The sequence below is a fragment of the Polistes fuscatus genome, unplaced genomic scaffold (genome assembly GCF_010416935.1).
Source record: "Polistes fuscatus isolate 324 unplaced genomic scaffold, CU_Pfus_HIC Scaffold19, whole genome shotgun sequence".
Classification (NCBI taxonomy): domain Eukaryota; kingdom Metazoa; phylum Arthropoda; class Insecta; order Hymenoptera; family Vespidae; genus Polistes; species Polistes fuscatus.
The window spans coordinates 1,812,588-1,834,727 of NW_025113095.1; the positions used below are offsets into that span (position 1 = coordinate 1,812,588).

The window sequence follows — 22,140 nt, forward strand, 5'->3', positions numbered from 1 at the left end:
ATGTGTGTGTGTGTATGTGTATGAATGTGTGAGCAGAAGGGGGAGATACAAAAAGGGTGCGTGGAAGCATGCAATAGTCTGTCATCGATGAACCACAGCTCGATTGATTTTTTGTGTCCTTTGGGGGAAGAACAAAATGAAAGATCTGCTATATGTACGAGCAAGATGACAAAAAATAAAAAGTGACAGTTAGAAGGAGAGAATTATAATGAAAACACGAAGATATCAAATCGATTTGAGTAGGAAAGGGAAGAAGAAGGGGGAGGGAGGGAGGGATAACGTGAAAATGAATGAGAAACGGGCACCAAAAGAAAAAATGTTCTGAAGATAAGAGAAGAAGAAGAAGAAAAAAAATAAAATATTAAACTTATTTAACTGACGTGATACTAACAAAGATGGAATATATGAAAACGAGAGGGTGGGAAAAAGAGAGAAGATTCTTTTAAGGTAACAGCACTTTAATCTCAGAACCGAACGTCTGATCCATGGAATTCATAAAAGTCGACGTAGGTGTATCAACCAATCCCTTCCAATTCCCTCTTATTACCACCACCATCACATTCGTCACCCACCCACCCACCCACCCTCGTCGTGCTCTCCTTTTTTTACTCTCTCTCTCTCCTCTCTCTTCAGGGTTCTGGCTAAGATAAAGAGGAATCCTTTTTCCCTTAGGCGATGCCAGGTGTACGTAACTTTTCTTTAGGAACGATATCGATTGCTTGTAACTCTTTTCTCGATAGTTTCCTGTCACATGTGACTGAGTGACTAATGTGTGTGAGAGAGAGAGAGAGAGAGAATGATAGAAATGTTTCTTCTAAACCCGGTTTTTCTTCTTTTTATATAAATGTTACTGGTAATGTGTGTAATATGAAAAAGTGGCATTATATATAATACCTAAGTTATTCTATATAATGCCGAATTTCAAACTTTGCCGGTAACATAAATATACGAAGAAGATGCTTGCGTCTGTGGTTTATTTTTTTATTTTTTTTTTTCGTTCAATCCTTCTCGAGTTATACTCGGTCCTTATGCGCTAGCTTACTATGATCTCGTCTTTCTAGATATTATTTCTTTGCTGAATCTAAAGGATATCTTTTTCTTCTTCTTCTTCTTCTCCTTCTTTTTCTTCTTATTTCGTTAACGTTTTCTCTAGAGATTTATAAAAAGAAAAAGAAAAAATATCTATCTCTTGGTTGGTTACATGAAAGAGATATATCTCACGCGTGTTTCTTATTTTCTTTCTAAAGTAAAAGATCAGATAATGAAAAGAAAAATGTGTATATCTTGAATTATCGAGAAAGGTTTAGAAAAATAAAATTACAATTTTGCTTATTGAAACGAAAAAAAAAAAAAAAGAAAAGAAAAGAAAAGCTTTGAGATTTGAAATCTTTCATTTGGAATGAACAAATATTTGTATTTAATTGGTTAACAAAAATACAAAAGAGAAATGGAAGAACGCGAATATGAATATACTTGGGAATCGATAGAAATAACGATTATGCTTGTTTTTTTTATATTTTTTTTTGGATTTCTAATACATTCTGCATGAAACGTACGCGTAGAACGGTCGCAGGAATTGCAAGAAGGATTGCAACGAATATAGTGCAACGATAATGGAATAAAAGTTGCAGTCGTGAGAAAAAATAAAAAAATAAATAAAAGCCAAAAGTGCAAAGGAGTAAACAAAAGGGAAAATTTAAAAAAAAAAGAAAAAAGAAAGAAAGAAAAAAGACCTCTGACAAACTCAATCTATATGCAAATACACAAACTGATCTTTTATTCTCGAGTATGAGCAATCGATCGAATATAACCGGCAGAATAACGGGATATACGATATATGAGAGAATAATTCGTTTATCGTTTATCCTACTAACTTTATTAATATCACCTAGTTTGTATTTCGTTATTTAAATGAAAACAATTCGCCATGAAAATAATAATAATAATCAAATAATACTGTTATTTAAGAGAGCAAAGTATTCGCGGTTTTAACATCATTTACATTTAACGAAAAACGTTTCCATGAAACGACGATCGTGCAACGCTATGGATGGGGTTCGTTCTATGGGTAGTTGGGAGGAGGAGGAGGGGGGGTTAGTCCAGTTAGAAAAGAATCTTAAGTATAAAAATGAAAATGAAATTCAAGTGGATACGAGAAAGAAGAAGAAGAAGAAGAAGAAGTCGAGGGCCTTGGTTCGAAAATAATTTCAAGTGGCTCGTTGTTGTGGCGTGTGTAAGTTAGGCCATGGCCTAACTTCGAGCTTTTAACGTATCGGTGGGTGGTGTTGATGGTAGTGGTAGTGGTGGTGGTTGGTAGAAACAAAGAGAAAGGGAAAAGACTCCCGAGTTCTCTCCCCCCCCCTCCCCAATACTCTTTTAAAGGGTCCCCCTGTAATCGAAAGAGAAACTCTCCTTTGACTCGTTTCTAACAACTAAGTCTGGACGTTCTTCTTGGGGCCCCCATAGATTATATCCTCGCATTTTGCTCTAGGCAACGAACCGAATACCATAATCCCTCGTCTCTCTCTCCCCCTCTCCCTCTCTCTCTCTTTCTCTTTCTACTCTTCTCCCACCAATTAACTCAGCGTGCACCAATTATCCTACCGAAAATGAAAATTATAGGGAACATATTCTCTCCTTTCCTTCCTATATCTAACGTTAGCCGACGCCACGAACGAAACTCAACTCAACTCAACTCAACTCAACTCAACTCAACTCAACTACATCCCCCTCCTTTACTTCTTCCCAAAAGAATTTCTTTTTCGTAAAAAATATATGTGTCTCCTTTTTTATTTCTTTTTATTTTATATACTCGTTAGGGTTTTACCGAATTGTTTTTTGATGTTTTTTTTTTTTATTTCCACGAAACATTTCAATCTCGTAAGAATTTAATCCTCGTATTATTTTTCGTCTAACACATTTTGCGTAATAATAAATATAATTAAAACGATCGAGTATATATATATATATCGAGAGGTAAAAATTGTAGTACGGTGGCACGAGTCTTGCTTTGTGAGTCACTCGCCTATTACCAGACTTTTTCTCTTTCTCTCTTTGTTCGTGCGCTCTTTGCGCGGGCGCGAACGAACCAAGGAAAAAGGAGAAGGAGAAGGAGCAGAAGAAGAAAGAAAGAAAGAAAGAAGGAAAAAAAAAGGTCGAGCTATATATCGAGGTCGTGCCTATCTTACTAATGTCCGCCCACGAACGCACGAAAGGATTTTTAAGTTCCCTTTTGCGTCAGAACGTAACTTCGCGAAACGGTCCTCCAACAACGTTTCACTCCTAAGGTTACGAGCCTACGTATCGCGATACTTTTCATATTAATCTTTCTAAATAAAGAAATCAAACGATCCTAATTGTCTGCAACAACAAACTCAAAAGTCAAATTACAAACCCACAAATCACATTTATAATTACTTTAATTAAATGAATCTTTTTTCAATAAAGAAATCAAACAATTCAAATTTGCTATAATAAGAAACTACAAATCCTACAAAATCTACAATTTGATATGATAAGAAAATAAAAGTCAAATTACAAACCTGTAGATTTGTAATCGCATTCTCAACTATTTAAAATATTTAAGAAATATTTGTAATCCATGTTAAGGATAGTAAAAAAATAGGATAGGAGATAAGTCAAAGGGTGACGACTACGACGCGAGCCCTTCGGATGGATTGAGATAAAAATAAGATAGAAAGGGAAAGATATAACGAGCAAGGTAAAAAGAAAAAAAAAGGGAAGAGCTGGGCGAGAATGAAAAAACTGTCGAGTGGAATCAGGGGGATTAAAAGAAAGAGCAAGCGAGATAGAGACAAGCAGAAAAAGAAAAAGAAAAAGAAAAGGAAAAAGAAACAGAAACAGAAAAAGGAAAAGAAAGAAAGAAAGAAAGAAAGGGAATGAGAGCGAGAGTAAGAGAAAAGGTGGGGAGATTGAAAAAGGGGATAAAAAAGGATGGAAAGCCTTTAACGATAATTCTACGAGACCAAGGTGCGGAGGAAACCGCAAGGCGAAAGACCGTGGTAAAACTGAAATTTTGCGGCGAGACGAGGAGAAGAGCCCTTGGCTAAAATTCAACGTCACTTTTCAATATATTTTTATTTTATTTTTTTCACCTTTTCTTACTTCCCATATTTTTTTTTCCTTTTTTCCTCTTGTTCCTCTTCTTATTCTTCTTCTTCTTCTTCTTCTTCTTCCTTGGAATGTTTTTTTTATTTGACATGCGTTGGATTTTCTCGTGTCCCACCACATGGTCGTCGTCGTCGTCCCATTACTATTATTATAACACACAAAATAATACGAATACTATGAATTATAATAATTATTTTGTCTATCTAACACACACATACAAAATTGTAATCAATAATCGATCTATTATTTTTCTCTAATTATCGCAATTTTCAAATATATTTTCGCAGGTACCAATTCTTTCTGCAAGTTAAACAAGATATTTTGCAAGGAAGATTACCAGTATCCTTCGATTTGGCAGCAGAATTAGGAGCATACGTCGTACAGTGTAAGTTATTGCATCCGAAAAATCATTATCACAATTATTCCATATATAACTATTATTTATAAACTAAAGTAAAAGTTTCATTTCATTATTAAGTTAGTAGTAGTAGAGCATATCTTTTTATTTCTAAGAAGAAAATAGTGTCTTTTTTCTAAAGTAATAGCAGTAGTAGAGCATATCTTTTATTTCTAAGAAGAAAATAGTGCATTTTTCCTTGAGTAGATAAAAAAAAATGCAAAGAGGTTCCCTAAGGAAGATTGCATGGTACCCCACAAGGTGTATTATACTCCCACGCGAACAGGATTTACCATAGGGGACCGAAGTAAAGCTCAGCTTTGCTGCTCTCCCTCGCGACGTTCATCTTCTTCTTCTTCTTTCTCTGTTTCTTTTTCTTAACCTTTCTCGATGTCTCCAAAAATGGACAGAAATGAAATATTTCATTCGAAGAAACGCATATATATGCTCGTTTATACTCTCAAGAGTGTACATTCGAAAGTACCAAACGTTCAAATATTTATGGGGGAAGAAAAAGAACGGGGGAGGGAGGGAGGGAGGTTATTACGGCCATTTGGCGGTGCCATATTTGTCGGCTAAATTTAAATCATACCTTTAAAATACAAATTAATATTGTAATATATTATTTTACTTGTTGTACGTAATAAAATATGAAAATTATCATTTTCCGATAATCGTATCCTTCGTTCGTTATTAAAAAAAAATCCTAATGATCTGGGATGAAAAGCGTGTAATCAAAATAATTAAGTAAATAATGAAATAAATGAATGAATAAAGTGTTAAGAAAATATTAACGCGTCACAAGTCTACAAGTGTGCATAATCGGAAATTTTGAAATGTCGTTGCATCGAGCGTAAGTTTAACACATCTTTCCTTCTCTCTTTCTTTTCCACGTTCCTTATAAGAATCTTCTTCTTCTTCTTCTTGGTTATCCAGCCTCCCGAGGAGATCATACCTCAACTCCGTTAATTGAATCACTGACTTTGATGAATATCGGCTCCGACTAACGCGAGAGAGAAAGAAAGATAGAAAACCTTTCAGTTTATTTTCTTTCTTTTGTGGTCGAAACCTTCTTCTTCTTCTTCTTCTTCTTCTTCCTTCTCTACTTTATCCAAGAAGAAGAAGAAGAAGAAGAAGAAGAAGAAGGAAGAAAAAAAGACATCGTTGCACCTTTTTTACTTGTCGTCACCGTCGTCTACTCTTGTAAGCTCGTTCGTTTGTATAATTACCGGACATCCTACCTTCGTACCTTCATCGTCAAGAAACCCTAACCGATTATCCTCGCTACTATATACCCCCCTCCCCCCCATCTAACGGTTACTTTTCTTTTACCTAATAACCTTCGACCATTTTTCTTCTTCTTCCTCCTGTTCCTCCTCCTCCTCTTCTTCTTCTTCTTATTTCTAATTCACATCCGAGCATTACTACGTTATTTATTACTTTATGTAATAACAAGAAACTTGCTTAGTTGCTTACTCGCTTGCTTGCTTGCTTTTGCTTGCTTGCTTGCTTACTTTTCTACTGGTCTAGTTTGAAATGTTTCTTTGTTTAAATTTCGTAAGAAACGAAAAGACAACTTCATTAGTATATCAAATAGAAGTTGGTATATATGAGGAGAGTCTTTCATCGTTCATAAAAGAAATAAAGACAGACTTATCTCTCTTTCTATTAAAAAAATAAATGCTTGTCCAGCTTTTTCTACTTTTTCTTTTTTTTTCTGCTTCTTCTTCTTCTTCTTCTTGGTAAATCTTTCCTACCATCAGTTGCAAGACGCACTTGGTGTCTTCCGTTGTCAAACGTATTCGAAGAGAGTAGCCGAAGAAAAGCTCTTTCATTTAGTTTCTTTTCAAGTTCCATGAGACGCAAACATAGTGCGAAAGAAAGAGAGAGAGAGAGAGAGATAGAATACATCTACGTATCTTCCCTTCACACAGACTCCCTTTTTTCTCTATTTGCATGACTTTGAATCTCGCGGGAGATAACTAATGCGCGTGTATTTTGCCAACCTAAACCTCGGGAATCCTCCTCCTCCTCCTCCTCCTCTTCCTCTTCCTCATATTCAAACCAGCTCGGTGAACTTACAAATATTACGTACAATTATTGGATTGGCAAATAATAAGTGCAGATTTTTTGGTTGGCAACTAAGCGAGTATGGTTACTTTAATAAAAATTATTTATCTATTTATCTATCTATCTATATATCTCTCTATCTCTTTTTTTTGTTTCTTTATATTATAAAGAAATTATAAAGAAGAAGAAATTATTCAAATAAATTAAAAATATATAATTTATAATTTATTATATATAAAATATTGAAAATATTATTGGCCACCTTTGCTAATATATTTAAATTGTTATATTAAATTGAAAAATTAATTGAATCATTACGCGCATGGTTTTTTTCTTTTTTTAGCTGAATTGGGCGATTACGATCCAAGAAGACACTCCTTAGGCTACGTTACGGAATTTCGATTTCTCGCTAATCAAACAGCCGAATTGGAAAATCGAATAGTCGAACTTCACAAGACACTCGTGTAAGTTATTTATTTAAAAAAAAAAAAAGAAAGAAAAAGAAATGATGATTTATATTTGAATCAAAGATTCGTAGAACCTATAAGAGAATCATCTCATTTTGATTTCTCAATTTTTCTCTTATTTCAGAGGACAATTGCCAGCAGCTGCAGAACTGAATTATCTCGATAAAGTAAAGTGGCTCGAGATGTACGGAGTCGACTTGCATCCAGTATTGGTTTGTGTATATTGCATCTCATTTCATACGTGTATTGTACAATCACTGGCAAAAGTCGAACAAGTATACAAAACAAAACAAAAAAAAAAGAAATAAACGATTAAAATTGATCGATCATTGAATTTTTAATTCACCAATCGAAACGAAATAATTTCAAGGATCGTTGAAAACAATCTTTCAAACTTCTTACGAAGTAAAAATTCATTTTCTATTCTGTAAAACTCTTGCCAGTAAGTGTATATGCTACATACAGAGAAAGGAGGGAAGGACGATGTTAAACTCTTGATAATACTCCAGTGAAAGACCATAATTTTCATCCTTAGGGTGAGGATAGCGTTGAGTATTTTCTGGGCCTGACGCCGAGCGGTATAATACTCTTGCGCAACAAGACCAAAGTGGGCAATTACTACTGGCCCAGAATCAATAAAATCTATTACAAAGTAAGTATATCATTTCGTTCTTACGCATTTCCTATATTTTGCTAAAGTAGAAAGAAAGAACGAGCTTATAAATCGGAATAAATAAATATTATATTAAAGTATCCGGATGTGAGAGAATAAAATGTTTGTTTTCTAATATTTAAATGAAGTAAAAGAAAGCTAAGATAAAAGGGGAAACCCGGAGATAAATGTTGTTTTATTCGATTATGCATGTTTCTTCCTTTTTATTATTTCAGGGCAGATATTTTATGTTGAGGGTCAGCGAAAAGAATTCCGAAGAGAGGACGCACGGTTTTAAGACGCCATCGAAGGGAGCTTGTCGACATCTTTGGAAATGTTGTTTGGAACATCAAGCATTTTTCCGATTAATGGCAACCGGTCCGCCACCGCTTAGTCCGTATTCGCGTTTCCGTTCGTACAGTCCACCGAGTGGTACCGAAAAGCACGCCACTTCGATAAGAAGAAATCCAGCACCCGCGTTTCAAAGGACACCTAGTCGTAGAGCTCAAAGACGAGTCGTGGAAGGTCAGGAAATGGTTGGACCATTCGTCGAAGGCCCAGCTACAACCATCGGTGGTCCCAATTCTTGTAATAATCCACCTGGTAACGGTGGTAACGTTCTGTGCAATGCTCAAAGTAACAGACAAGTTAGTAGTAGCTCTAGTCCGAGAAGTATCAGAAGTGCTCCATGGACTCAGAGTCAACCTCGTGGACTTTACACTTCGTCTAGTCCTCGATCCGTTCGTTCAGCAGGAACGGCACCGGCGGTAATTTCTTATAAAAAAAAAAAACAAATAATTACAACTAAATGATCGACTTTAATATTTGTTATTTGTTTTTTAGCTCTTGAGCAGACTCCAACGAAGGAGCAGCTCCGTCGAGAGTCAAAGTTCCGGGGACAGTCACAGTCGTGGTGGTCATCGTAGAAGAAGTCATAGTCATAGTCATCGAAGACACAGTAGACATTCCGATTGCGAGTCTGAATTATCCAGAGGATCGGATACGCGATCAGGACATCGGAAACATCGTAGAAAGCACAGGAGTTCCCGTTCTTCTAGGTACTTTTTACATTTTCATAAGAATACGAAGGGAAATAATCATAGAAAAATCTTGAAAAAAATTCAGTTCGTCGACCCTGAAAAATAAAAAGGGAAGAATACTCTTCTTCTTCTTGTAATATCCCTCGTACGTTCGTTATATTCTCACGGTAGGATAAATTAAAATGCGTGAGGTAATCGCTATATTAATGACCGAGCGCGTGGGAACGAACTACTGTGTGCTAATATTTTTCTCAAGATTAGAAAAAAGAAGAAAAGAAGAAAAAATTAACGTATATCTAATAAAAAGAAAAAAAAAAAAGAAAAAGAATTATTGCCCCGATTAGAGAAAATAATATAATAAATATTTTCGCGATGTTTTTTTTATTACAGACACGAATTGGTAGATTCGGAGCCTCAATGGAGAGAAGCGCAAAGGCGTAAAGGTGAAGGCGTACAAAGAGCCATTGTGAGTAGAAATATTAAAAATTCCAACAGATTTTAATGAATAATAATGAACGAACAAAAAACAACGATTTTATCTTCATTCGTTTACGTAGGTAAGTCATACGGAGCCTAGAAGAAGGCACAGAAGTAGACACAGGAGTCCTTCCCAAAAACAACCACTGCCGGATGAGCTTAGAAAGTATGTTACTTTTATGTAATTGATTATAAGAACGAAACCGGATACAACTCTTTTGCACAGAGAGCACCATATTCTATGCAAAAACATTAATTATATATATAGATATATATTATTATCATACGATTACTCAACGTGCTTTGGTATAATATATAAACGGATAGTTCTGTTACCGAACAAAATGTAATTTATGCGAATCCTTGATTATATACAATATTTCGATCTTACTTTATTATATATAGTACATCCTACTTATCATCAAGTTTTACTTATCCAATTGTACAACGTGTTATTACATTTTCTTCTTTTTCTTTCTTTTTTTTTTTTTTTTTTTTTTAACGAAGATGCACATTTTCCAGACATTTGGAGTTTGGCCTAGTCGATACCACTGGAATGAGTGAACAGCAACGTCGAGAGATTCCTTATACGGTGGTACAATCGCAATCTGTACAGCAATGTCCCCTACAATCTAGCAATTCACGTTTGGACGATGCAGAAACATCGTCCCTGCCTAGGTACGATGATCTCAAGACGGCCTGCAACCTCCACGTCCATCCTCCTCAAACGGAGGATGAAACTGGATCCGTAGTCATTGTTTAGATACTTAGATTTACCATTTTTTACCCATGCATGGTCTTGTACTTTTTATTTTTTATTTTCTACATTTTAATTATTAATTTATTTAGAGAGCATGCGTACGACAATTATTGTTTTTTATTTTTTTTTTTTATAATTATCTCTAATTTAAGCATGCCTCTTTTATTATTTATTCGAAAGCATGACAAAATCCTTTAATAAATCTGTGAAAATTAACAGCTTGCGTCGCACCTGTGTGTATTATTTTTTTTACCTTAGCGTGCTGGCACCCCTCGTGACGCTTTATATTATACTCCGCATTTATATCAAAATTATTGTATTGGGATTAAACGCGCGACGTCGTTGTGTGTTTGTATTTTTTATTCCGTAAATTTATGCAGTGCATTATTCCATTCTTGTGCTGTGTGTTTATTAATTTTTTTCTTCATCAGAGTCCTTTATTCTGTTTTTGTTATGTTTTATTGTTGCCTGTTATTATTTGTGGTGTGTATATTCATTAATCTTTTTTTTTCTTGATGTTGTCTGCGTGCGTGCGTGCGTGGTGTGTGTATATATGTTTAAAAAAAAAAAAAATAATAGCTAGGCTGAATATATGATTTGGGATTTATGATAATTTTTATGATATACGTACACAGTTAATACTTTTCTTATTTTTTACTTATTACGTTTGCCATTGATAATAAGAATTTAGATTGAACCGAAAAAACCATCGAAATATTTACTTACACGTTATATCGTTAACAAATGCGTATAGATTTATCAGCGTTTATTAAAAGGGACATTTGTTGAACTATTACGAAAAAAAAAAAAAGTTTTTAAGAAGAACGTCCTGAAAAGACTGAGTAAGCCGAAATTTGTCAAGGATTAAATTTCAGAACGGTCGGATCGCTCGGGAAAAGAGACAGAAGAGTGATTCAACATATTCGCGATGGAAGTTATAATTTCCCAACTACGAGATCCAGTCAAATAGAGACAAAGTATCCGGATGCTAGGAACGAGTATAATGCGAGGAGGGACTTTTATTATACCCGTAACAACAGAATATTAATAGGGAGTAACGTGGACAGCGGACTCGGTGAAAGCACGCCTCAAGAATTTTCCAGCTGCTGCTCAAGCTCCGCCGACAGCACCAAGCCCACTCGTGTAGTACGTATATCCTCTTATGCTTGCTTTTTATTTTTATTTTTTTTTTTTAAACATGTATACGAATTTTTGTTTCTCATTGCTTATCCGATACCTCCAGTGTGCGACCCATTGTGTTTTGCATAAGAACAATGTATTAAAAGTAGAATTTTGAATATCTATTTTCTTTAAATTAAATCAAATTCACAGGCAAAATAATGAAGAATGTATAATTAAAGTTTGTTCTCTTTCTTGCGTGATGCACAATAAATGGGTAAACACTCCCTTATGCTTAACTGTAGTTCATCTTGCGCGCAAACAAATCAGGGATATTTTATTATTTACTCACCGGTTTGGGTACGAAGAGAGAAACACATAGTTTTACTAGCTTGGCTAATTAATTTTCTCTTAATCATTCCCATGTAATAATAATATTAATACTAATTACGTAGATCACACGTTACACATTTCACGTTCACAATATCGTTCTTATTCCTTTTTATAGTAGATTAGTAAAAATAGTTTTCTTTGGTATAGACGCAATTGCAATTAGGGGGAGAGGTGCACTACGAACTATCTTCGAATCAAGACATCTACCCTCCTGTTGACACTACTCTGGATGCTGTTCTTCAGCCAATTATATCGTAAGTGCTTGCTTTGTGCTTACTCTCTATCTAAATTTAGCTTTATTAACCCTTTGACTGCTATGGACACATATATGCGCCCAGGGAAGGCTATCGGTGTGGACTATGAACGCGTATGTGCGTCCAGCAATTTTGATTCTTTTACACTTTACTTTTTAATGAAAATTATTTCGATTTTGCGTGGACAAATTAATAGTAACTTGATTGCGTGCTATATAATTTATTATTACATTAATAAAATCCACACTATGTGGAAACTGAAAATTTCACAGTCAAAGGATTAATATTCTATTGCATCTCGTGTATCGTACTGCGAATGTGATTTATAAATAATTTTAGTTTTAACAACCAATATCTATTTTGAAAAGATAATAATAAAAAATTCTTGCATAATATATTTTTCTTTCTTTCTTTTCTTCTTTTTTTATTTCTTTTTACAGAACCTTAACAAGGAGGCAAAGGAGCTACCAGAAATGAGCATGAAGCTTTAAATAATAAAATAATAATAAAAAAAAATAATAATAATTCAAACCGAAGTTAATGCACATATTGTATATTTAAGAAAATTTTTATACCTCATGAAAGTAAAAAAGAAAAAAAAAAACAATCTATAATCGTAGACGCAACACGTTGCACTCTTCAATCTTATGATATATACACACGACGCATGAAACAAAAAGAATTTAACTAAACGAAACCGAATGCACTGTGTCTTTTACATCTTATTTATATTATTTAAAAAGTTTATATATATATATCTATTCGTTCTCTTACAAATAACAAGACACACACCATCCCTGTCGATCAGTTCAACTGTCTTTCGATGCCATATGCCTCATTAGATTTCCTATAAATTTTTCCATTTTCTTCAAATCTTGAGCTATCTCCGTCTTATATTGTAGACACTGCGGAACAAAAAAAAAAATTGATAGCTCGCGAACAGTTAACTATTATATGTTTTAATCGAAATAAAATGTAACTTGATAAATGATTTGAAAATAAATTCATTTAAAATCACAGGGAGATATTACTCACCGTGCAATTGTCTGTTAGTTTGAGCCATAGTACGCCTTTGTTATGGCAATATTTCATAGAATATCGAGCCTATGAAATAGAATGATAATAATATATAATAACAATAAGAATAATTATTATAATAACGATATACATTATAATCAAATATTTCAACGAATTATTCTGAAAATATACATAATTAAACCTATTATAATATAACGATCAATCATCTACGTCCTTGTGCATGAACTATGTATTATCATTAATCTAAACTCAAAACCGTGCAATGATTATTGTTAATAATAATTATTAAAAAAAAGAAAAAAAAATCAAACGAAATGTATTCTTTTGTGTCTATGTAAATGATGTATTATTCTCGTTATTAAATCATACAATACAATCATAAATGTTTGTTCTAAACAATTTAACGACAACTTTGAAATACCTTGGAAGCATAAATAAGTGACACAGTAATTCGATATTCACAATTATGCTAATAAGATATGCTCTTAACCCTTTCGTTATTGCATACTTTGACGGAAATATCGTTCTATGGTGGAACCCTTAAATGGGTTCGTTATATAGTCGTTCATATGGGATCTCTAAATGTATGACAGCTTGCATATGGGCCGCTAGTAACGAAAGGGTTAAATCATCAAAATTAATATTATTTTTATAAAAAGAAATTGCAAAGAAGGAAAAAAAATAGAGAAATAGAATGAATTTTCTAATTCTCCAGATGTGTGATAAACTTACTTTCATCGGATTCTGAAGATATAACCTCTCCGCACCCTTTTCAAATTCTTCCCACGAGTTCAAGTACGTCATAGTAATTGTCACTGATATTTATTTTATTAATCGCACAATATTATTTATAATTCAATATCAATACGTTTTTAATAATCGATATTTAATAAAAATAACGAATTAACTTTATTGAAGAATTAATAAATGCCGACTTGATCTTAGGAACGTTTATTATAGACGAGGTTAAGGTTGACAAGCAATGCATAGCGATATACAGCGCCACTTGGCGTCTCTAAACTCAATCAACGTTTTCAATGAATTATTTCACTTTTGATAAATATTAATAAGAGAAATGATATTATAATTAATAGGATTATATGCGAACGATAAATCTATTATCTTTTGTTTTACTTAATTAATTAAGAATATTATTGACATTTGTTATTGGAGATATGAAAAAGTTAATAAAATGGCGGGAAAAGATGTGGAGAAGTGATATGATTGAAAGTGTATTATTGGCTTAGCCTGATCTAAATGATTTTATTGTTAGCTATATTTACAATAATGGCGTCTTTTCAATGCATTTATGAATACAACATAAAAGTATTAGCCAATGATAAGCCATAAGAGATTATAAAGAATTAACTTCCGTATGCACGCTTCCTACATAATGGTGTTTGACTTTTGAAAGATTGTTTACAAGCAAACTTATAGTTGTGTGCATAAAAATAGTTGATTGTTGAGTGGCGTTTTTATCTACAAGGTTTTATCAAAACCGATTCAAAATGATTATATTTAAATATTTTGTTTAATTATTATTTGTGCTTATATATATATATAAATTAGTTAAAAACATTATCTCTTTGACCTACTTGTTGCGTTTAGGTTATGGTCCTATAAACAAAAATATGTTTTACATAAATGTCTGGGTTGTGTAATAAATCAGTGAGAATTAGAAGGAGAGAATGGAGGGACCAGGTGTAAGCCTATTTCTAGGTTCTGACAGTTTACAATTAAATTCCAGCAAAGAAAGATTAGAGGAAGATGAAGAAAAGGAGGATCTTAAACGACGTACTAAAGAGGTATTAACATTTACATTTGTTTACGCTGTTGTTTTTTATTATTACCATAATTTGGCCTGCCTTATAATTGTTAATAACGTTTGTGATATAGCTTAACTGATACTTTGGTATTTGATTCCGTATTGTTTTATTTTTAGCTTGATCAATTGTTGACCGATGCATTCGACGATTTAGAAAATGACGACGAAGATGGTGATGATGATGATGATGATGATGATGATGATGATGATAATGATATCAGTTCCGTTAATAATAGTCATTATCGGTGCAGTGCCAAAGAAAATGAACATACCAATATGACTAAACCGAGATTACCTTTCAAAATGCAAACGACTACACAATTATCTAACGATTCTGGAGCGTACGACCATGTAGACAATTCGATGAATTATAATCACGACGGGACGAAAAATTATAGGATGGAATCTGATATTGGATTGAGTACTTCTGACATTCAAAGAGATAAAAATAACAAATCTATAGAAGAGGATAATTTAATGATGGAAAGTTCGTACGAATTGGCAAGACTTCCAAATTCTAGTTATTGTCCTAGAGATCTGGCAAGTCGTGCGGAAGATGGTTATACGTTTTACGACAAATATCTTCACACTGAAACCCCGTCTAATCATTATAACAATCATGACAAACATTATGTTAATAATGGTTATATCGAAAATTATGGGAACAATGTACAATCCAAACAGATTCACGAGTTTGGCGGGGGTGATAACGTTACTTCGGAAGAGATCAATCACCGCTTTAAAATTAGTCCAAATGGAAAAGTGTTAATCGACGATAACACGATATATAAAACAGCCGAGTATAGTAGCAAGGAACAACTCGAAGTCTTATATACGATTAGGATGAAAGAGATAAAGCAATTGACCGAAAAGTTGCAACAGCTTCAACAGCAAAAAGAAACAGAGATAGATCAATTTAATCGAAAGGTAGTGTTGTTGCAGGCAGAAGTTGAAAGATCAAACATATCTAGAAATCAAGCGCAACATGCTCTCAGTAAGAATCATTATTTGGATTAAAATCGTTAACTTGATTATGTCTTTTATATCATTATATCATTGTTTTTTTTTCTTTTTTTCATTCATTTAAAAGTAATGATAAACACATTTTGTGCATGTATTTGTAAGCATTAAGAAACAACGTTGTGTTGTTGCACGATCATTAAGTTTATTATAAATTATTTTTCTAAACTTACTTTACAGTCGACGCCAAGGCGGAAATTATAGATCTTCAAGGACAAATGGCATCGTTGAAAGAAAAAAATGCCGTTTTAGAGACCACGAATCAAAACGTAAGGAAAAAATATCATTCACTTAACGCATATTATTAATATATTGTATAAACGATTTAAAGAATATCTCAAAAGAGTATTTATTTTAGATGGCTGAGGAATTAGCCATCACGAAAGATTCCGTAGTGGATCTTCAACAAAAAGTTAACGTCTTGGAACGGGTACACGCGTTGCAAACGAGTGACAAAGTTCACGAGAAATTTTTGAAGCAAGCTCAAGAAAAACACGCAGTGGAAATAAGAAATATGCAAACTCAGATAGATGTACTTACGGATAAGTTTAATGCGAAGGTAATTATGTCAATATTATATAATGTTAAAAATATATTTTATCTCAAATAATTTATGAAAAATCTCTTACGTTTATTTACAATAGGAAGAGTCGTACACAGCTTTGGAACACAAATTAGCAGATATTAGAAGATCGCACGAAGCTCTGATAGTAGAGAAAGGTGATATCGTCAATCGTCTTGGTCAAGCATTGGAAAAAAGTCAATCTCAATGTCGTAATCTAATGGGGAACACTGATCAACAAATGTTGCAACTTCAATCTCAAATTAAAATTTTGTCTCAAGAAAAAGAAGATATGTTGAAGACCATTCAAGATTTACAAGTAATTAAAGTGGAAATTATGATATACGATTGTTCGACACACATTTATATAGCGTATGTTAATTACATTGTTTGTTTTTTTTTTGATAATATCTACAGAATAAATTAGAAGTGGCCAAGAATGAATCAACGCAATACGATTCATTGGCGACAACGTTCGAAGAAGAATCCGATTCTATAAGACAAATGAAATTAGGAGATTTTCATAACAAATCCAGGTCGAAGCCAATAGATGATATCACAAATAAATTAAGGGGTGAATTGCAAAGGTAAAAGGGTTGCGTCAGGGTGGTTCCGTACGCGTTACGCGTATCAAATATTTATATACATTCTATTCACATGTTTTCAGATGTTTAGCGGGACAAGCTGTAAAAAGAAAAGAAATAACGCGTTTAGAAAATACATTGTCGCAAAAGGAAGAAGAACTCGCAAAGGCATCCGCAGTAGCTGAGTCGTGTAGACAAGAAACGACTAAATATGCTAAACGCGTTAGCGAATTAGAGCAAGAACTTAAGTTAGTTCTTACCGATGAAGCCTTGAAAGCGAATGCTCAAATTCAAAAATTATCTGGACATTTGAATGAGGTGGAAAAACAATATGAGCTGTTAAAGAAAGAAAAATTAAATTTAGAACAGAAGTTGGAAGAGGCGGAGGCTATTTCTCAAGAGACTTTAAATAAATTGCATCAAGAGACTACGAAGGTGCAAGAGAAAGAGTTCGTCGAAGAGTACAACAAAGAATATTTAGAAATACACGCTAAAGCTGTCGAAAGAGTCAGAGAGGAAGCCAAACTGGAAATAGTACAATTAAAGTAAGTAAAAATGTAATACAATATTACTTTATTTATTAAAGATTCAAGATTTGATCGCAAATGATTTTCTTTTATAATTTAATTGACAGTATACAATTAGAACAAACACAAAAAGAATTAGATCACGTTAAGAAGTTGTATATAGACGTTTGCGGTACGAAGGAGCAATTGATCAACGAGCATAAAGAAGAAATAAAAATGTTGAAAGAAAAATACGCTAGTTTAGACGAGTATCAAAAAGATGTGGAAAGATTAGAGTATGAATTGGAAATGCAAAAAAAATTTATCGACAAGTCGAATAAGGACTGTGAAAGTTATAAAAATAAAATAATGGAATTAGAAAAAGATTTGGCTATGGAAAAGAGAAAGAAAGAGGAATATACTAAAAAGATTCATCACGAGATAGAAAGAGGTAAAAATAATAATGATATAAATATATAATAAAACAATTTATTAATTATTATATTTTTGAAATTATAGCGAAAGAAGAGGCATTAAAGGAATTAAGAAATGCGCATCCTAATCAAGAAATAAGTGTGTTATTACCTGACCATTGTTCCGAACATTTACAAAGAATCAATCAAGTAAGTGTGTTTACTTGACTTTATTAATACGAGTATGGTTTAATAAATTCTTACTTCTCTGTATGTAATTGTAATTGTATTTATCTTTTCTAATAGCTCGAAGAAGAGAATGTTAGATTAGAAGAGAGATGTCGAATGGCGGAAGAGGATCATAAAAAATTATCAGAGTATCAAACGGAATTAGACGACACGAAATTGAGGATCGCGCAAATGGAAATTTGTCAGGAATCTTGGAAGAAGAAATATGAAAACGCGATTACAGAAAGAAATGAATTTTTTGCGCGCATATCTTCCTTGGATTCTCAGCTTTCGATATTGAATCAAAAATTAAAGAGAGACGATTCCGATGAGATTAAATTAAAGATAACGAGGGTACAAATAGAAAATGAGGGTCTAAAGAGTCGTTGCGAAACGTTGTTGAGCGAAAAAAACACGTTTAGGGATAAAATAACTCGATTGGAATTAGAATTGTTGGAATCTAAAAAAATGTATCAAAGTTTAGAAAATAAGACGAAAAACGAGGTAACATCCTCGAGTACGAGACATAAATTGGAAAAGGAATTGTATCAATACAAAGACTTAGGGGCAAAATTGAGCGATCAGTTGGACGATTTGAAAGAGAAGGTACAGGAATGCGATAACTTGAAGAAAAGGATAAAGAGACTCGAAGAAGATTTAGAAGAGAAAGATAAAAAGCTTAATAAAATAAAGGATTTGGATAGGGTTACGAAGGAAAGGGATCTCCTGTTAGTGAAATTAAATAATCAAGCGAAACGCTTCGAGGAATGTGTGAAAAATCAAAAACAAGTGTCAGCGGAATTGAATTTATCCCCTCGTACTTTAGGAGACGAAACGGATTTACAAAAGATCAGAGAAATGGTGATAAAAGAAGTTAGAGAAGAGATGGAACAAAAGGTTACTCAAGAGCTAAAAGCTATAGAAACGCAAAATCGCGATAAGAGGAAAGAATTCGAAGAAAGGTTCAAGGTATTATTATTGCAGAAGGAAAAGGAAATGGAAACGTTGAAGCAGAGCTTAAAGAAAGAAACCGAAGCGGCTTCTTATGCGGCCTTCATAACGAAAGAGGAAGCTGTTAGCAAACTCATAGAAAACAAATTAAACGTTTATTGCGAAGCATTGTTGGCGAGAAAGGTTCACATCGAAAAATTGGAGGAAAAATTGAAACAACAGGAAAATGTTATAGGAGAGGAGAGAAATGTGATGGCTCAGTTGATGACTGGCTGGGTCGCCGAAGTCCGAGATATCAAGACGAAGGAAGAAAGTATGAAGGATGAGATAAAAAAGTTGAACGAAACGGAAAAGAATCTTAGATTGGAAAGTAACGCATTAAGGGATGAGATAGAAAAGTTGAAGGAAATGGAAAAGAATCTTAGATTGGAAAGTAACGCATTGAAGGATGAGATAGAAAAGTTGAAGGAAACGGAAAAGAATTTAAGATTGGAAAGTGAGGCATTGAAGGAAAGGGACAGGGAGGCTCAACAAAATATAAATATGCTAAAACATAAATATAGGGCAGCCAAGAAAATAGGCATTAATTATAAGGTAAGAATGAACGATTATATTAAAATATAACAAATATATAAAAGGAATATATTCTTTTCTATTCTATTCCATCAGTTTTAGACGTTTTTGTATTTGTTGCAGGAGTTTGCAAAGAAAAAAGACGAGTTCATTCAAAGCGAGCACAAGCGTTTAGAAGAGGGATACAAAAAAGCCATTATACAAGTACAAAAAAGATATGACGAAGTCATTAGCGCTCATAAAAAACAAATGCAAACAAAGTTTAGAGAACTAGATTCTCAATATAGAGAGAGAATAGAACAAATGGAAAACCCAAAACAAGTACAAAAATAATTGTTGAAGTATGTATTAAATATAATAATACCGATATGCAATATATAGCTTTTAAATCTAAGTTTAGATAAAAGCAAAAAAGCGTAGTTAGAAGAGGCTAGACGTTTATAAATTAAATAGCGCACTTTATTATTATAACACTATTAGAAAATGAATTTTTATATTTTACCGACTTATAAGTTGACAACATTTATAAGTTAAAAAGTTAGCGTTAGCGTTTAGTAGTGTTCCTTTTTGACGTTTACACGATTGATAGATACAATGGTAAACTTTAAATAGAATTTTATATGAAAACTTTAAAGTACAATTTTCCGGATGCTCATCAGAGTAGTAATTATATAATATTATTAAAATTTAAGCAAATTAATAAAATTAAAAGCAAGAAAATGAAACACATATCTATAACGAAAGAGAAAAAAAAAATACATTAGTTTTATTATTGTTTCTTATGCCATGATTTTATAATTGTCTAATTATATACATATATGTATGTATATAATTAGATAATACAAATATAGAGAGAGATTGAGGTAAAAAGAGAAAGAGAAAGAGATATAGATCCAATAATAAAATAGAAAAATAAGTAATATGTCTCCGCAAAGTGTGTTTGAATGTAATATTTTATCCCTCAAGACTGGATCTTTATTGGATCTTTCTTTCTTTTTTAAAAACAAAAAAGAAGTAGGTACAAAGAGTCTTATTAGACTTTAAGAGAACAAAATGAAACAAAATAAACAAAAAAATAGAAAAAGAAGGCAAATAAATGAAAATTATATACTAAAATGCAATTTTAGTCTAAATGTTAATACTTGGCCGTCTAAAGACGACTATCGAGTATTTTTCTGTATAAATGGTCAAAAAAAAAACAAGATAACAAAAGTTGTCTCGATATCACAATGATAAATGAATTTTTAAATTAAATGTGCAAGGCAGAACGTTATTAATATATTGAAAATTAAAAAAAAAATAATTAATTGTATAATCCTTTGTTGTTTGTTAGTTGCAATTAAATGAAAGTATTGTATATTTTAGGCGTTGCACGATATAAAAAAGATTTCTATAATTGTATATGATATATTTATAAGATGTATGAGAAAATGATGGAATGAACTTTTTTAACATGCATGCGTACACATACTTTGAAATTCTTTTTAATGCAACTATCGTCATAATTTATTCACATAATGACAATGGATGCTTAAATATTTTCTTCAGAGTTATACGCATACAATTGTTTCTCATTGAAAGTATTTTTTATTCACACCGCATAGTAAATATGTTTTGTATTAAATGAATTTTTAAAAAATGATATGCGGTGACTTAGATGCGTGCACAACCACACAAAAAGAAACACAAACAAACATAAACACACACTTGCATATGTAATATTTGTAATATGGTAGTACCGAATATACTATCATATTAATTTTTCATCTATTATTAATTAAAAATCTATTTATAAGATTATATCGCAAAAGAGAGAAAGAGAGAGAGAGAAAGAAAGAGAGTATTATTAATATTAACTAGTTATGTATTTTTGTATATGTAGAGTGAATTAATTTATTTTTTGTAATAAAGATTTTATATCAGCATGAAGTTTATTTAAATATTACCTCTTATTTAATTAAACAAATCTAATCTGTCGATTATAAGCTAAGATATATTTTATTTTTTATTAATTTAAAGTCATAACAATAACTGTACAATTTCAATTATTTTAATATATCATTAGATTATATTTTAAATGGTCTCGGTAACACATACTACTCTTAAATATCATGGTGCGGCAATAACTCTGTCTACCTTGAATATCTCTTTGTTTACAATCTTAGTAAAAAATTTTTAAAGAAAGAAATTACCCTATATATATAATATTATTTTTAAAATAAATGAATTATAAATTAATTACACATCGTAGATGAAGAAATAAAGAAAATTAAATTTCTTTTTACTTTTCGAACAGTATTATTTATTCATTGTTAATTGATATGTGTAGTTAATCCTATATCACGTATTCCTCTTTAATTCCTTTTTCTTGTTTCTTTTCAATAAGTTCTTTCTTTATTATTATTATTATTATTAATTAATTAACAATACATACGCATTCGTGAACAACGTCTAAAGAAAAAACTTGTAATTCATTAAATGTTTGCTTTTTATTCCTTTTTTCATTTTCTTTTTTATCGAAGCACTGTACACGACTAAATCTATTATATAATTCAACATTAATTACAGGCATTTTTTTTTGTATGCATTGATGAATGCATTTATGGGTGCATATATGCGTACATGTATATATCCATGCATTTATTTATTCAAGTATTTATATGCACATAACGAAACCGAA

General features: G+C 32.4%; 3 protein-coding genes across 6 annotated transcripts in view; 2 read left to right on the forward strand and 1 right to left on the reverse strand.

The window, feature by feature from the left end:
• The window catches only part of LOC122515812 (band 4.1-like protein 4), a 37,617-nt gene extending 25,178 nt beyond the window's left edge, over positions 1-12,439 (forward strand). Inside the window, exons 5-16 of one of the 4 annotated variants that reach the window (XM_043633297.1) lie at positions 4,419-4,516; positions 6,942-7,062; positions 7,190-7,277; positions 7,601-7,717; positions 7,954-8,484; positions 8,561-8,775; positions 9,148-9,223; positions 9,315-9,400; positions 9,742-9,912; positions 10,870-11,140; positions 11,654-11,760; positions 12,201-12,439. In XM_043633297.1, the coding sequence (XP_043489232.1) occupies positions 4,419-4,516; positions 6,942-7,062; positions 7,190-7,277; positions 7,601-7,717; positions 7,954-8,484; positions 8,561-8,775; positions 9,148-9,223; positions 9,315-9,400; positions 9,742-9,912; positions 10,870-11,140; positions 11,654-11,760; positions 12,201-12,237 (1,918 nt within the window). In that variant the 3' untranslated portion in view covers positions 12,238-12,439. Of the gene's footprint in view, positions 1-4,418; positions 4,517-6,941; positions 7,063-7,189; positions 7,278-7,600; positions 7,718-7,953; positions 8,485-8,560; positions 8,776-9,147; positions 9,224-9,314; positions 9,401-9,741; positions 9,913-10,856; positions 11,141-11,653; positions 11,761-12,200 lie in introns of those variants that run through there. The other 3 variants (XM_043633298.1, XM_043633300.1, XM_043633301.1) reach the window with 3 other exon arrangements.
• On the reverse strand, positions 12,156-13,694 carry LOC122515835 (signal recognition particle 9 kDa protein). The gene is made up of 3 exons (XM_043633339.1): positions 13,531-13,694; positions 12,796-12,864; positions 12,156-12,665 (listed from the first exon to the last, which is right to left on the reverse strand). The coding sequence occupies exons 1-3, from the start codon at positions 13,600-13,602 to the stop codon at positions 12,570-12,572; spliced, it is 237 nt and encodes a 78-aa protein (XP_043489274.1). The 5' UTR covers positions 13,603-13,694; the 3' UTR covers positions 12,156-12,569.
• Positions 13,695-13,864: 170 nt separating this feature from the next.
• Positions 13,865-20,198, forward strand: LOC122515804 (myosin heavy chain, cardiac muscle isoform-like). The gene is made up of 12 exons (XM_043633277.1): positions 13,865-14,284; positions 14,407-14,603; positions 14,741-15,617; positions 15,824-15,912; positions 16,002-16,202; positions 16,288-16,524; positions 16,623-16,792; positions 16,873-17,334; positions 17,424-17,746; positions 17,815-17,918; positions 18,015-19,481; positions 19,584-20,198. Exons 2-12 carry the CDS (start codon positions 14,487-14,489, stop codon positions 19,791-19,793), a joined length of 4,257 nt encoding a protein of 1,418 aa, XP_043489212.1. The 5' UTR covers positions 13,865-14,284; positions 14,407-14,486; the 3' UTR covers positions 19,794-20,198.
• The last annotated feature ends 1,942 nt before the right edge of the window (positions 20,199-22,140 follow it).

What these genes read in the sequence shown, in the direction of transcription:
- LOC122515835 (XM_043633339.1), bottom strand. Translation starts at nt 13,602, where the DNA reads ATGACGTACTTGAACTCGTGGGAAGAATTTGAAAAGGGTGCGGAGAGG. An exon ending in ATCTTCAGAATCCGATGAAA is followed by an intron (nt 12,865 to 13,530) that starts GTAAGTTTATCA and finishes TCTATTTCATAG; the next exon opens with GCTCGATATTCTATGAAATA. An exon ending in AACTAACAGACAATTGCACG is followed by an intron (nt 12,666 to 12,795) that starts GTGAGTAATATC and finishes TTTGTTCCGCAG; the next exon opens with TGTCTACAATATAAGACGGA.
- LOC122515804 (XM_043633277.1), top strand. Translation starts at nt 14,487, where the DNA reads ATGGAGGGACCAGGTGTAAGCCTATTTCTAGGTTCTGACAGTTTACAA. An exon ending in TAGAGACCACGAATCAAAAC is followed by an intron (nt 15,913 to 16,001) that starts GTAAGGAAAAAA and finishes TATTTATTTTAG; the next exon opens with ATGGCTGAGGAATTAGCCAT. An exon ending in TCATCACGAGATAGAAAGAG is followed by an intron (nt 17,747 to 17,814) that starts GTAAAAATAATA and finishes TTGAAATTATAG; the next exon opens with CGAAAGAAGAGGCATTAAAG.